The sequence below is a fragment of the Poromitra crassiceps genome (assembly GCF_964638095.1).
Source record: "Poromitra crassiceps genome assembly, chromosome: 13".
Taxonomy (NCBI): Eukaryota; Metazoa; Chordata; class Actinopteri; order Beryciformes; family Melamphaidae; genus Poromitra; species Poromitra crassiceps.
The window spans coordinates 29753406-29769177 of record NC_139644.1 but is presented as its reverse complement, the minus strand read 5'-3'; the positions used below and the strand labels follow the sequence as shown (position 1 = coordinate 29769177).

At 41.5% G+C, this 15772-nt stretch overlaps 1 protein-coding gene across 1 annotated transcript; it reads left to right on the top strand.

The window, feature by feature from the left end:
• Positions 1–213: 213 nt before the first annotated feature.
• LOC310788470 (adhesion G protein-coupled receptor E3-like) lies at positions 214–13860 on the top strand (the record flags this gene model as incomplete). The annotated part of the gene is made up of 17 exons (XM_083650018.1): positions 214–244; positions 878–916; positions 5436–5582; positions 5665–5702; positions 6298–6378; positions 6778–6807; positions 6917–7082; positions 7483–7596; positions 7740–7915; positions 8091–8303; positions 8398–8601; positions 10124–10365; positions 10479–10545; positions 12536–12627; positions 13090–13249; positions 13485–13550; positions 13786–13860. The coding sequence occupies 17 exons, from the start codon at positions 214–216 to the stop codon at positions 13858–13860; spliced, it is 1941 nt and encodes a 646-aa protein (XP_083506144.1).
• Positions 13861–15772: the final 1912 nt, after the last annotated feature.

Genomic DNA, 15772 nt, shown 5'->3' with positions numbered 1-15772 from the left:
GCACACTTGCACTCTCTTGCAGTTAAAAAAATATGTAATTGGACTATCATGTTGGGCTACTGCCTTCTTCAGGGTGACTCAATGAATTTGCATCGCCGTTTGCATTTGTACCAAACCTTCTAAAAAATGTTTGGCTGCTGTGCAAATGTCTAAGATGTATATCTTAGACAGAGAGGGTTGATGTTTTGCAGAGCCGGAGAGGGAGATGTCATGATGAACTACTCTGCCCTGTCACTTCTCCTGGGTGAGTGAATTCACATTTAACATACAGTAGCTGCTGATGTGTGAGAATCACCTGACTTATGGATCAAGATGTATTAGCCTACATTAGAGCCCATGTAATTCATTTCAAAATGTTTATTGTGGTTAATCTGAAAATATGTTACTGTAATTCAAAGTTGAGCAGTATGATCATCTTCAATTGATTCATGATCACAATCAATTAATTATTTGTTGGCGGTGTTTTAGCTGAAAGTGTTGTCTTGACTCCAAATCAATTAAACACAAAGGCATCATCATCATCATCATCATCATCAGCACTGAAGTTATTTTGGATATAAATGTCTTAGAAATCAGACTTGGAGTGGCATTACTGGTACTTCATGATACCTTGAGAATTAATTATTTATAACTTGGGTTTACAATAGCCCAACTTATAAATAATAGAATTTAAAGGAGAAAGCCCAAATTCTTATATCTCTTCATTTCAATAACCACATACCATAAGTCAAATTTCTCATGACATTTACAGAGGGTTAATGCCCCCCCCACTAGAATTGTTATTTCTTATGTAAAGATGTAAACTGTAAAAGAATACTGAAAGCATGTACTGTAAGCTATTCTTACTCTCCATAACTCTGTTGTCTGTTTTTCTCAGGTTTACTCTTCATCTGTGCCCAGTGTGAATTCCCTCCAGGTATGGATGATGTTTACTAGCAGACACAAAAAGCTTCTAGGCTCCATAGGTGAGGTAGTCATCTGTACTCATCATTACTGACAGAATTTTCCTTGTTCCAAGCAGGTTCTTGTGATGGATACACCAACTTAACTGATTCATGGCGGAACCGAGGCTTTAAATCACGTTCCTTCAACGGCTATCCCAAAAACGATGGACATCTTGTTGACAAGTGGTGGCGCTTCACAGGGATTGGTGGCAACAGAGTCATTACAGAATGTATTGAAATGGAACGTGGTGGCTCCTTTTCCAGCATCCTTATTTCATTTCCACTTCCAACTAATGAGTCTGTGACACCAACAAGAGAGACTGCATATGGAAATCCCACCGGGTGCAATAGAAATTATCCCGTTTCAGTGGATGTGGCCCTCTGTCCTGGAGGATTCCATGTGTACAAACCTTTAACACACACACATGGCAGTATGGTTTATGTGACCTGTGAGTAACAGCTAATCATTGTCATCTGTTAACTTGCCAATGAGGTATAACTTCAACTGTCGTGAATGACATGCTTCCATCTTTTCACGATGAACGTGGTGTGCGTGTGTGTGTGTGTGTGTGTGTGTGTGTGTGTGTGTGTGTGTGTGTGTATGTTTGTGCATGTGCGTGTGTGTGTGTGTGTGTGTGTGTGTGTGTGTGTGTGTGCGATATCTCTATTCAGATCATCAACACTGTAAGTCAGACTCGTGTGGACCACGTGCTAAGTGTAACAAAAACGGAGGCTGTGTTTGTATTGATGGGTATAAAATCCCTTCAACACATCTCCCCACCCCTGAATCATATGGCTGTGATGGTAAGCACATTTATAGCATCTGAACCAGTGGTGGCTGGTGAGCTTGGAAACAGGGGAGGAAGCTAGTGCGGCGACCGAAGGGGCGTTTTTTTTTCTCGTGTGCGCGCCATACCTGTATACAGTGTGGCATAATTGTGCTTTAAGTAAAACAGTTGTCTAATGGTAAAGTAAAGGCGAAATGAATTATGCAAAGGACAAATAATATGAAAACGAATAAGCAAGAATATGAAAATGGATTAAAAAATGCACATTTTAAATTGCATTTTGCAAATCAGCATCAGTCTTTCATTTGTCAAATTAATTAATTTAATTTAAATGGCTCATTTATAAGCATTTTTATTAATAAGGTTTATAAATAGTTTTATCAAACAGCTCATTTAAAAGCATTTTTTTCTTCTAGAAGCCGTCTGGAAGGTGATGTAGCCTACAGTAACCTAAGCAAAAAGCACATTAGATTGTGCACAAAAGAAATCCATGCAGTCAGCAGAGAAATCCTTATCCAAAGCAAAAGATTCCCACCAGGAATAAAAGAACAGACACCGAATTGGGCACTGGGTGGGCAGACAAGACAATCAAATGCCACCTTGAAAACATTCCTGAATGAACGATGAAGGACTTTTAGCATTGGAGGCCCCATGAAACCACGCGTAAAATCTCTCTCTCTCTCTCTCTCTCTCTCTCTCTCTCTCTCTCTCTCTCTCTCTCTCTCTCTCTCTCTCTCTCTCTCTCTGCTGTCCTCTTCCCCCTTACGTCTAGCTTGACGGTGCGGCTGAGCTGATAAATGCCGACTTGTTCAACGAGCAACAGGTTAGCGGATGTGATAGATAACATCATTATCAGTACAGGGGGACACACTCTCCACAGTGCTGCTGCATCAACATGATAGTTACACTATTTACCCCCCCTTCCCGACATCCTAGGTTGACATGCTTCGTCCCAATCGATTCCTTATTTCTTCTAAATTATTAGGCTACAGACCGCTTTATAGATCCACACTGTTACAGCAGGCAACATCAAACTTAAGTTAGTTAGTTAGTCTGTCAGTAAAAGGCTTGATGGATGAACAAATCAATCAAAAACACTTCACTACGTCCAACATAGGCTACAAGATTCGTTTCATAACGAAACATGCAAATTGCATGTTTCGTTGCAATTTGCTATGCAAATTGCTGTTTCGTTCCACGCTGGTTCCGCGCTGCCAAATTCAGTTAAAAAATGTGCGAGTTTAAGATCGCCAAATGGCGGGCTATTCAGCATAAAACAATATAATACGAAAAAGTTGCACTGCTTGGTGGACGCCGAACTGAATTGACTTACTTGAATATCCATGCAGTCTGTAGCCGGTGCGAGTGCAGCCGATGAGGTTAAATTATCCCAGTGTTTGCTTGTGAGCCTCTGTCCTCCGTGTGAACCACGCTGCCCTCTCTAAACTCCGCGTAATACAATGCAACGACTGTCTGGCTTGTGAGCAGGGCCGTAGCCAGGGTTCCGAAATAGGGGAGGTCCAGCAAGGGGAGGCGGATTCGGCGGCGCCCTAATGGGCGCCGCCGAAAAAAGATTTGAGTTTTTTTTCCCCCCTTTTTAAGCCATATTTAGAGTAATATATCATTTTAAATCAACATTAGGATTATACTGTTGTGATGTCATTATTCAGTATATTCTCTTTCATGTCACCACCTGCTCAGCTCTCCTGTCAACATAATTGTAACTAACAAACACAAACTGTTTTAGCCAAATTCATATCAAAATGACACCTACAAACACAGGTACACAACCTAAGCCGTACACAACACACAAAGTCATCATCGATAATAAAAAAAACATACAGAGGGACATTTATTTATTCCTGATAGGAACGATTGAAAAATAAAATAAAATATATTATGTTGTTTTTAACTTTACACCACCTCTTTTTGTTACTTATTGGGTCATGAAACTGAAACCATGCATATAGCCACCTGCATACCTGACTTCGGGAGCTTGGCAATTGGCATCATGCATGATTAGCCAGTAGCATCCCAACGTCACACAGGTAACATTACTTAAGAGACAGACTAGACACTTACTTTCTTGGTTGTTGCTAAAAAATCTGTCAGTGTCACTCACTGTCTGTCGTTCACTCGCTCACTGTCTCGCAGGTCGCTCACCTTCAATTATCTCGCCAGGCAGACAGACAGTCATCACTCACCACCATGCTATGCTGCTGCTCTCTCGGAATCAAGTTACCGCGGACGCGGCGTCAGATAACTTCCTGCCTGACCTGCCTTTCGTTTAAAAATAAAAGCGATCCCGTGTTTTTCATGCTTTTCCATGCAGATTGTTTTATTAAAAAAAAAAAAAAAATTTTTTTTTTTTTTTTTCCTCTGAAATATTAGGGGAGGTCCGGACCTCCCCGTCCTCATAGCTAGCTACGGCCCTGCTTGTGAGCTAACTTACTGCTTGATAATATAAAACATAGGAAAAGAGAAAGGGGAAAATATAGGTGCTACTGTCTGTAAATCTATCTATTAGCCTGTCAGGTCTTCATTTCCTGTATTTCCAATGGAGCGCTGCGGATTCAACAAGATTTTCAGACGTAGGCTATTCAGCATTGGACAATACAGAATGTCAATCACTGTCAGCCATCTATCCAACCAACAACCAATTAGATTTCACCTGGTTTAGGTAAGGGCGTGCGAACCTCCAGCTCAATGTGATTGGTGGGAAAACACATCACTCTCACGTGTTTCTGTCAGGTTTCTGTGAATTGCAAGTGTTTTTCAACCAATCATATTTTTCATTAGATAAATGACCAAATAAATAAACACCCACAGGCTGGGACCAGGGCCAGAGTGACTCTCTGCATGGAGCTCTCCTTTCCATCAGTTCAGGTCACTGTTGTTTAAGCATATAAGAATATAATGAATGAAAAAATGAGCGTCTGCACATAAGAAAAAACACATTTGATTGATATTTTATTATAAAAAAAAAAAAAAAAATGAAAAAAAAAAAAAAAAAAATTATAATATTTTTTTTTATATAAAATCCCCAATCTAATAGAGGAGGACCATCCTCCTATGCCTCACTGGAAAAACCTCCTCTGATACAGACATAGATGAGTAATAGTGAATTAGAATAACCTTTTAAAGCAAGTATCATGTATTTGGACAGATATTGACGAATGTGTCGAACATGAGACAATCTGTGGTCCTGATGCCAACTGTACCAACGCAATTGGGTCTCACCTCTGCACCTGCAACACTGGTTACCGGACAAACAACCCAGATGTGACAGCCAGCTTTGCAAACCCATGCACAGGTGTGTGCCATTGTTCAATGTGTGTGTGTGTGTGTGTGTGTGTGTGTGTGTGTGTGTGTGTGTGTGTGTGTGTGTGTGTGTGTGTGTGTGTGTGTGTGTGTGTGTGTGTGTGTGTGTGTGTAGGTGTGTGTGTGTGTGTGTGTGTGTGTGTGTGTGTGTGCGCACGTGTGTGTGTGTGTGTGTGTGTGTGTGTGTGTGTGTGTGTGTGTGTGTGTGTGTGTGTGTGTGTGTGTGCGCGTGTGTGTCTGTGTGTGTGTGGGAGAGACCTATGTTTTTACTATTTTGTGGTGTCCAAATTGTTTGTGTGGCGTCCAGACCAGAATGATGGTCACTGCTGGCCAATAAGAGAAGAGCTGGCCTGTGTAAACGTTGGTGTTTTCTCCTCTACAGATATAGATGAGTGCAGTGAGACACCAGGTCTGTGTGGTCACCAAACTGTGTGTACTAATGTAGCAGGGACCTACTACTGTTCCTGTCCTGATGGATTCTACCCCTCAACTGGAATCCTGTGGACGGTTGGGGTCACATTTTGTCAAAGTGAGCACAGTCAAGACAACAAAGATTGATGACATATTTTCTTAATAACATTCATGTGGTTTGTATGTTGTCACATTGACAGGTCTTCAAGATATTCTTGATGAGATAAAACCTTCAGAAGTAAGTACTGCTGGCATCTTCAATTTGAAAGACTCCAATTCATGCTATATTCTATGTAATATGTCATTTGAGCCCAGTCCACTCAAATAATTAGCAACAATGAATGTTTTAAGATCTTTCAGAGGAAGATTTGACCTGCTAACTGTCTAACAGGCTTGCTAACCGGGAAGTTACTGTAACAAGCCTGTTACATCTTCCAATCCTCAGAGTAATGTTACCATTGTGCAATGAAAACATTGGTTGCAATGTCACCTTTGTGTTCAGCATTTAGTAGTGATTTTTAGATGATACACAGCTTGTAGCTTCCACTTAACACAGCCATGCTAAATCATTAGCATACAGTGTAGCAACGGAAACACATTTTCGACACACAAACATAAAAATAAATGGATTATCAGTCATATTGAAGCATGACAATAATATTTAATGATGAACTGTTGATTTAATTTGCCAAAATGTCTCTGAATGTCTCTTTAATTATTTTGTCCTCTGCAAGCCACAATCCAAAATTACATAGATAAGACATAACTGTAGATATACAAGATGTATAATCCAAATTTAGATAGAAGAAGCTGAGTTTGTGTATTTGTTGCAGGGCCAGACAAGAGAGAGAGCTTTCCTTTGTCATATGGATCAACAACTAAAGAACAACATAGGCATCACCTTACCAGAAGCGGTCTGTAGAAAAATCTCTCATTTAACCCACAGTTCATGTTGATAATCATTACTTATTTACATCCTACTAGTTTCTAGGCACGAGTTTATGCATGGCATAATGATGCTACTGGAGTTTCTATGCATGGCATAATGATGCTACTGGAGTTGGAAAAAGAGATTCAAACATGGCTTGCTCTCTGTCAGAGTATTATTAATGTGAATGTAACCAAGACTCAGTAGCTAATTTTCAAATATTTTTCATCAACATAGCATGATCTACAGACACACAGTGTGTTTTAATTGTAGAAACAAATCAAACAATTCTTGAGCTTCAGTGTAAAGATGTGATTTGATGTGATGTGGTGAGAAAACTCCAAGTACATTTTACCCAATCCTTTTCCCTCTGTCTCCTTTGCAGACAGTGGCAAACTGCTTCTCAGCAGCTATGGTACTCAACCAACCGCCAACACATTTCAATAACATTATGTTGTCTTTAGAGAGACCCCTCTTTTGTCAGCCAGTTCACTTATTCATTATGATGACTTACATGTTTGAAGGAAGTGTCAGGTGTTGGACCACGGGCCAAGACAACCAACATGGTGAGTAGTGAAGGAGATGGGGAGACCGGCAGTGTGATCCTGGGCATCTCAGGGCGTTTGATTTCTACCCTGATAGAGCCAACTCAGAACCAGACCAACAGAACCGTGCAGACTTCAACAGTGGGTAAGAGAAATTCCTCTCAGCTTAGACTAGTGGGTCTCAATGTGAGGTCTTCAATTTGTGAATGATTAAATGTCACCAATATTGCATTTACAAGAAGTTCACACAAGTAGAGAATCCAGAAGAATGACTATTTTGATCACAGGTTCTCTGTTATCTCTCTACCTACAATACAGATAGTCATGGACTTCTGGAATACAATTATTTGTAACAATAGAAATATTCTCAGATTTGGGTAAGAGAGACAACATATCTCATCAAATGGGGGTCTGTGGATCTAATGTGGACTAAATTAGGGACTAAATTAGGGTCCTTGATAGGAAAAAGGTTGAGAATCACTGGCTTTGACATATTTGATTCTCAATATCAATTCAACACATTGTAACTCGTATCTCTGTGCCAGCTTTGAGTCTACAAACTATTGGTCCAGGGAGCCACACTGAGAACATAACTTCGCTTTCGGTCAAAGGAAACACCATGGAGATCAACCTGCAGGCTGTAGCCAAAAGCAACAATGGTGAGAGAGAGCTCATGATGATGATGATGATGATGATGATGATGATGATGATGATGGAGATGACCATGGTAATGATTTTTACCAGTTTGTTTATCTCTTGTCTCTTGTGTTTATCTCTATCTTTATCATGTGGACATTCCCAGGTTCTGCAGCAGCTGCCTTCATGACACTCAGTGGGATGGAGAGTCTTCTCAGTCACCAATACTTTAAAACAGAGAACAAGACAGAGATGTACTCTGATGTCATCACTGCAATCTTGCCCACAACAAACATCACCAACCTCTCCGAGCCTGTCACCTTCACCATCCAACACAAGACGGTGCTCCTTCAACCAACCATTGATTATACTGTATACCTACCCATCAATCCATCCATCCATCCATTCCATCCAACCATCAATACATCCATCCATCCATCCATCCACTTCTCTAACAACATAAAGCTATATTTTGACATAGGCTATCTAATAATCTTTGTTTCTCTTGGTTCTTCAGAGATTACCTGACTCTGGTCTGGTGACCTGTGTCTACTGGGAGGACAAAGGAGAGAAGAAAAGAGAGGAGCAGCGGGATAGCAATGGAGGAGAAGAGGGAGAGAGCATGCGTTGGTCAGTAGAGGGCTGCTGGGTCTCATACTCTGATGAAAACTACACAGTGTGCAGCTGCTCTCACCTTTCCACCTTCGCCCTCATCCTGCAAATTGGGGAGGTACAAAATATGTGTTTGTACATGTGTTATGCCAAGTCCCACACCCAAGGTCAAATTGATCAGACTGTATGTGTGTGTTCCTCTGTCTTCTCAGCCTCCACCAGAGGATCCTTTCCTAAAATGGCTGAACCGAGTGTGTGTAATTATCGGACTGTTCTTCTTTGCTTTGGCCATCCTCACCTTCCTCCTGTGTAGTTGGAACCCTAAGATCAACAACACAGCCCGTCTTCACCTCTGCATCTGCCTCGGCCTATCCCATCTACTGCTGCTGTTTAATGACAGATATGTCAAACAAGAGGTACGATAATGGTAATGAGTAGAATCAATAAGAAAAAACTTTCAAGCATACCAAAATATCAGACAGGGGGCAGGGGGTGGGCCGCGCCGCGCTGCGTCCGGGGACCCCCACCTTGCGTAAGTAGGTTTCCCAGAGCAAATCCTGGCCATTTCCACCACTGGATAACACTAAGTTACACATACTAGTTGATTTTTAAGTATAACTGTCATGGGCTCCACAGTCCACGGTAAAGTTCAATGTTAAAGAGCATGGCAAGCAAAATGATGTAATTTAGGGTCTTATCTAACTAGGAGATATTAGTTTAACCCAAATCCTAAATATTGCCATTTCCCTGTTGTCATTGTTTGCTGATGCAGGGTTTGAAGTGGGCGGTGCTTATGGCTCCAAAACTGACTGCCCATTGACATCATCAACAGGCGGATCCAATTATAGCTTGCAGTTGTCCCTTCTTACAAAACCTCCGCGCCCCCACAGCCCGCTCAGTCATCTATTGAATGGAGCACGGGGGGGATCACTGTGTCTTGAATGTGGCCGCCCGTGGCAGAGTGCTGCTCGGCCAGAATGAGGAAATGAGTCGGGGAGACCTTACCTCCGCGCAAACACACATTGTGTTTCTTTAAATGCGTGTTTCAAAAGTCTGTACATTAAACACATACTGTATGCTCATGTTTTTGTATGTTGGTGGGCTATTTTCGATTTATTTTACGACATTTATAAAACATAGTCAGAGTCACTGAGTGAGCCTGCCCCACTTTCACACACACACACACACACACACACACACACACACGCGCAGGCTGCTGGAGGGAGAGGTGGGTCAGCAGGCGGGCAGCGCGGTAGGTTACACCATTGCAGAGCGCTCATGATCGGCCACCAGTTGAGGAACTGCCTTGGTCGTGACCTCAGCTCCAGCACATCGTGTTTCTTCTTCGAATGCGTGTTTCAAAAAGTAGTCGCCACAGTTTTTTGTATGTACATTAAACACACACACACACACACACACACACACACACACACACACACACACACACACACAAACAATCCGCGAGGTGAGCCAGAGGGGCGAAGTCTGCCTAGTTTCTCCATGACTTTCAAACCTACATTTATATACTTTGTGATGTTCATCATCGCTCAAATTTAAACAGGCTATAAACAGGCATCAGTATTTATTTCCCCTTATTTTGTATTTTGTGGCAAGTTTACCAGTGTTTGTCACTGACTAATTTGTAAGACTACAGTAAAGGTAACATTCCATCAAAATTCTATTACCGGTAAGTGTGATTATCATATGTTGTGCAACAAAGATTTGTCAATAGCAGATGACAGTTTCAGTAGTAAGCTTTTTTTTCCTTTTTTTTTTTTACATCATTCGATGTCAGACTTTACACAGATTTGGTTTTGGTTGTACTAAGGCACCTACATGAGTCACTCACTAAAGTGACTAAACTAACCCACACATGAATAGACAAAGGCATTCTATATATATTTTCAACTACCAAATGCTATGTATGTATGTCTACAGCTGGCCTGCACTGTCATGGCTGGGCTGATCCACTTCCTGGTTGTGGCCAGTTTTGTGTGGATGCTGTTGGAAGCTGTGCAGCTGCACCTGTTGGTTTGGAGGCTTTCCAAGGTGCAGATCATCCAGAGAGAAGGCCTCCCCAAGCTGCTGCTCTACCCCACTGGCTATGGTGTTCCATTTGTGATTGTGGGCATTTCTGCACTGGTGTATTCTGATGGCTATGGTGCTACAAAGGTGTCAGTGTGAGTAGCATAACAGATACATAAACTCAATGCTTCTTCCAGATCATTGTAATCTATGTCTATTTATCCTGCATATTGTTTGGATAAGACTGTGTTGTGTGATTGAATTGCAGGTGCTGGCTGTCAACAGATCACAACTTCGACTGGGCTTTAAAAGGGCCGGTTATTGTTGTCCTCGCAGTGAGTGTGTTTATGTGACACGGTCTGGTGAAAGGAATAAGATTCCATTTCACCCCTGAAAAGTGTTTTGGCAGATTTTGGAGGCGATCGAAGCAGTGGTGCACCAACTCCGGCCGCACAAACAGACAGCTCTCCAATTATACAGTAGTAGTACACACACACACACACACACACACACACACACACACACACACACACACACACACACACACACACACACACACACACACACACACACACACACACACACACACACACACACATTCATATTTCCTCGCAAGTTTAGATGTTGACAACAATTTAACTAAATACTTTGTTAGCAAACTAGCATGTTCAGGGCAAACCAAACTTGTTCACTAACTTTAGGGTGATTTTCTCTGAATGTTGCTTTTACTGTAGGAGGGACACTCAAATAAGCATGTATTATTAAAGGGATAGTTCGGTTTGTTTGAAGTGGGGTCCTATCAGCTAGTTTGATACACTAACTGAAATAGGTACAGTGTTCTGGACGCTGAGCGCACCGTCTACCGAGACCCAGCACTCAGAAGCAACAGCCTCCACAGCTCTGTATTTCTAGTACAGGGGGCCAAGAACTAAAACGTAATTTAGCCACCTAAAACAACGCCCACCTAAACAAATCAATATCAGTGTACATGCATGCTCTATTTTGACAATTTTCAGCGCTTTACTTTTCCGCCAAACAGCCGTCTCATTCGGCACTATTTTCTCCCAACCGTACAACTACCGTATTCCTCCGCTAAATGCCTGCACAGAGCCGCGGCGCTGGATTACTCCGCAGATCAGCTGTTATTTTGAGTTATTTCTCCCGGCTTGTTAGTGAAGACAACAAATAGAATACAAATACACGAACGAAAATATGAGTGATTTTGATAGCGAGGACGATATGCCATTCACCTTGGTGACAAGAGGATACAATTATGAACCAGAGAGAGTAATATACAGAAGAGGAACTTTTGTAGAGAGTGAACAGGCAGAAAGAGAGATACGAGGAACTGCCATAATATGCTGCCTAAATGCCGGGGTGTCCTGCAGACCTTTTTCACCATTCCCAGGATAAATTAGGGAAACGTCCCAGACCAGAGAGGCCTGGTGACTTGTTGTCTCTAAGTAAGTCAGTGTTTTGTCTCTCTTCTAAGCCTTCCGGCTCTGTGCAGGCGTTTAGCGGAGGAATACGGTAGTTGTACGGTTGGGAGGAAATAGTGCCGAATGAGAGGGCTGTTTGACGGTAAAGTAAAGTGCTGAAAATTGTCAAAATAGAGCGTGCATGTACACTGATATTGATTTGTTTAGGTGGGCGTTGTTTTAGGTGGCTAAATTACGTTTTAGTTCTTGGCCCTGTGGTGAGGAATTATAACTCTAACTTTAGATAACCAATACAAACCAGAAGGTGAAAGTATTAGAAAAGATTTATTTACATGAACAAAGTATCACAGAGCACTGTGGTTCAGTCCCATCTCCTCTCTCCTGGGGACTGACCCCACCTTCCTGTTCGTCACTTCCTTTTACAGACTTCTTCCTGAACTCCAACAACAAAGAGTAGCTTTATGCACTTAGCGCCCCCTACGTCTAGGAGGAGGTATTACAACAACCTCTAAATTCTCTCTACAGCCCCCTGTACTAGAGAGACAGAGCTGTGGAGGCTGTTGCTTCAGAGTGCTGGATCTCTATGGTCTCGATACACGGTGTGCTCAGCGTGCAGAACACTGCACCTATTTCAGTTAGTGTATCGAACTAGCTGATAGGACCCCACTTCAAACAAACCAGACTATCCCTTTAAACTATTATCAGATTTAAATGTATGAACATTGAGGACCTGCAGAAGTAGCACCATCATAATGTGTAGTTGGGGAAACAGCCTGACACTAAAGTGTTCAAAAACATTTAATGCATCATACACTGTCAATGTTCTCATTGGGGTAATGGGGTCAGATTCAATATCTACTCATCCTCAGTGTCTTTCTTCTTTAAGATTAATTGGATCTTGTTCTGTGCTACGTTATGGACTCTGAGACCTACCTTGGCCAGCATGAAGAGTGATGTCTCTCAGTCCAAAGACACAAGGTGGGTACAAGTTTCTCTCTGCCGCTAGGTCTGTTAGGTTTCCTTCCCCTATAGAAGTTAGGGGTTTCACGGACTATAGTCGACTAGTCGACTATCAAAACCACTAGTCGACACTGTGCATCATAGTCAACTAATCTAAGAGAGAGAGAGAGAGAGAGAGAGAGAGAGAGAGAGAGAGAGAGAGAGTTTTAGGGATAATCAAAATCAATCAATCAATCAATCAATCCATTTAACAGATTTATTTGCAAATTATGCCATGGTAAATCCTACTAGTGGAATACCCGTCCCTGTATGACTAGCCATTTAGTTAGGCCTCACTCGCTCGCTTCACTGGCTGATTACAACTCCGCTCACCTGTGGGCACCTCCACTCTGCAGCTCTCCTTGGTGCTGAACCTGTCTTTGGCCACTACCTACATTGTCGATACATTGTTGAGGAAGTCCTGTGATGTTTTGTTTGCAGATTGATTGTGTTCAAGATCGTGGCCCAGTTTGTCATACTGGGCTGTACCTGGATCCTAGGCCTGTACCAGAACAACCTCTTCTTTCAGTTCCTCTTTATCATTCTCAACTCACAGCAGGGGACCTTCCTCTACATCATCCACTGTCTGCTCAACAAGGAGGTAGACTTATCCAGATCACTGCCCTCTCCTCTCTCACTCCCCTCTATCTATCAAATTATTTCAGATACTTTACTACTACTATTACTGCTATGAAGAGAATAGGAAGAGAGAATGTTGCATTTGTGTTGAGGTGACATCACAAAACCTCAATAATCTTATTGTGCAGTTGAAATGTGTTTAACCTCTAAAAACAATTAAAACTTTATTTTAGTGGTGTTATTTCATTGTTTGCTAGGTGCGAGAGGAGTACATGAAATTGATGAAAATCTCTTTTGGAAAACGCAATACTCAAGGATCTGTGGTGAGTTCCTATAGATGCAATACACCGCTCTGGCCCTGTAATATAGATCACATACATTGTCTGACAGCAATAACCCGCATTTGAGGTATTGAAATAGAGTATGAGTGCTGTGAAGATTAGACCAGTGATAGTGACAGTCCATTCTCACAACAAAGGCGTGGCCTAATTGGTTAAATGTTGTGATTAATTGGGATTTTGCTTGTTCAGTAATTCTCAACAACGCTGCTTTCCACAGGGAGATGCACCGTCAGTCTCTGAGGACTTGGACAAGGTTGAAGAAACAGATCAGGGAAGACAAGACGATGGGTGATGGTGTTGAAATCAAGGAAAAAAGAGATGAGAGACAGACAAATTCCTGTTACATGAATGTGGTGTATGAAATATCTTTGAATTTGAATGTCCACATCTTGATTGTGTCATTGTTTGTCTGTTAGCCCACTATTTTCATCATTATTATTTTCACTTGAGCTACTTCTCCACAAACTTCTGTTTGCGACGTAAGATCATTTAGATCTTTAGTAAGAACTGTCTGGCCACCAATATAGCCGGCAGGTTTATTTGAAAGTTTTGTTTTAGTTTCATTATCACTAGTGTCTCTAAGCCAGTGTTGAGATGGGTGTCACTTTATATGAACTTTGCTAAAGATGAAAGCCCAACTTGCAGTTCCCTGTGCTTTTTTTCTTGAAACTCCTTGTCCAATAAGTTATCCATTAACAATACATTAACACTGATATACTGTAACTCATGTATCCACGGGGATTCACAAGTTTGACAACCATTATGTATTGGAAAATAACAAGAAGCCTGATGGTTTATGATGCTTTGCATGTCTTGGTAACTAATAAAAACATTCATACCATATACATAGGTCAGTGATCCTCAAACATTTTTTAGCTTCAGTACCCCCTTTCCCTGACTTGTGAATACAAGTACCCCCTTTACCTGACTCCAACATTTTGCTTAGAAAAAACTATCGCATAATGCAATGAATGAATTATAGCCCACCTTTTCAAGGATATAACATTACAAAATAAGAAGTGGAGTGAAAGAGTTGGCATTTTTCCATTTCTCTCAAGTAGTACCTCTGTAGTACCCCTAGGGCTACCGAATGATCTAAAAACGATGTCTGACTCTTATAGATTACATTAAAAAATCTGCCTATATCTCTCTTCATCTCTGCTATTTGATAGCTTGAGTTCACAATGGCCTGTTGCTCACTTTCCACACAACACACAAACAGTACTGAGTAAAACAGCTTCTGATCTCTGGAGTCGCTCTCTAATCTTTTCCCATTTACATAGTTGTAATTACAAGCGGGCTGGATGGAATGGGCATGTCCAGCTTTACAAGACAAATTCATTGGATGGGCAAAACCAAACAAACGAAGAAGAAGAAGAAGAAGAAGAAGAAGAAGAAGAAGAAGAAGAAGAAGAAGAAGAAGAAGAAGAAGAAACATGAACAAAAACATTTTTTTCAGAGTCCCACAAAGTATTGCACCATGATAGTCCATGATAGGTTCACCCAAAGATGAAAATTCAGTCATTATATACTCACCCCCATGCTGGTGGAAGGTCAGCATTCTTCTAAATAATTGCAGTGAATGGTGTAAATATGACATGTTTTGTACAGCCCATTAAAAGAACCTTCACTAAGTACAACCCTTGTGAAAATCAATACTTTGTAGAATCAGCATTGGCAGTGATTACAGCTTGCATTCTGTATCTTGGCACATCTGGATTTTGACATTTACGTCCATTCTTCCGTGCCGATTTGCTCAGGCTCAGTCAAATTGGACGAGGAGTGGACAGCTCTTCATGTCATTCTACACATTTCCATTGAGATTCAATTCTGGGCTTTGGCTATTAAGACTTTCACATTCATGTTCTGAAGTCATTCCAGTGTTGATTTGGCTGTATTCACCTTTTTCACCTCAGCCATTTTATGTCTAAAAGGCAGGAAGTAACACAGGTACAACCAAAACATTAACGAGGGCCCTGCACTGCAACACCTAAATGGATTCGAAGTTGGAAACCCTCATTAAAGTTTTGCTTGCAACTGTGTTACTTCCTGCCTTGTAGACACAACATGGCTCAGAGTCATTGTCCTGTTGGAAGTTGGAACGTAAATTATCACCTCAGTTTAAGGTTTTGGAGGCTTTGGCACGAAGCAGGTTATCCTCAAGAAGTTGTTGGTATTGTCTCCACTCATTGTTCTCTCCTTAC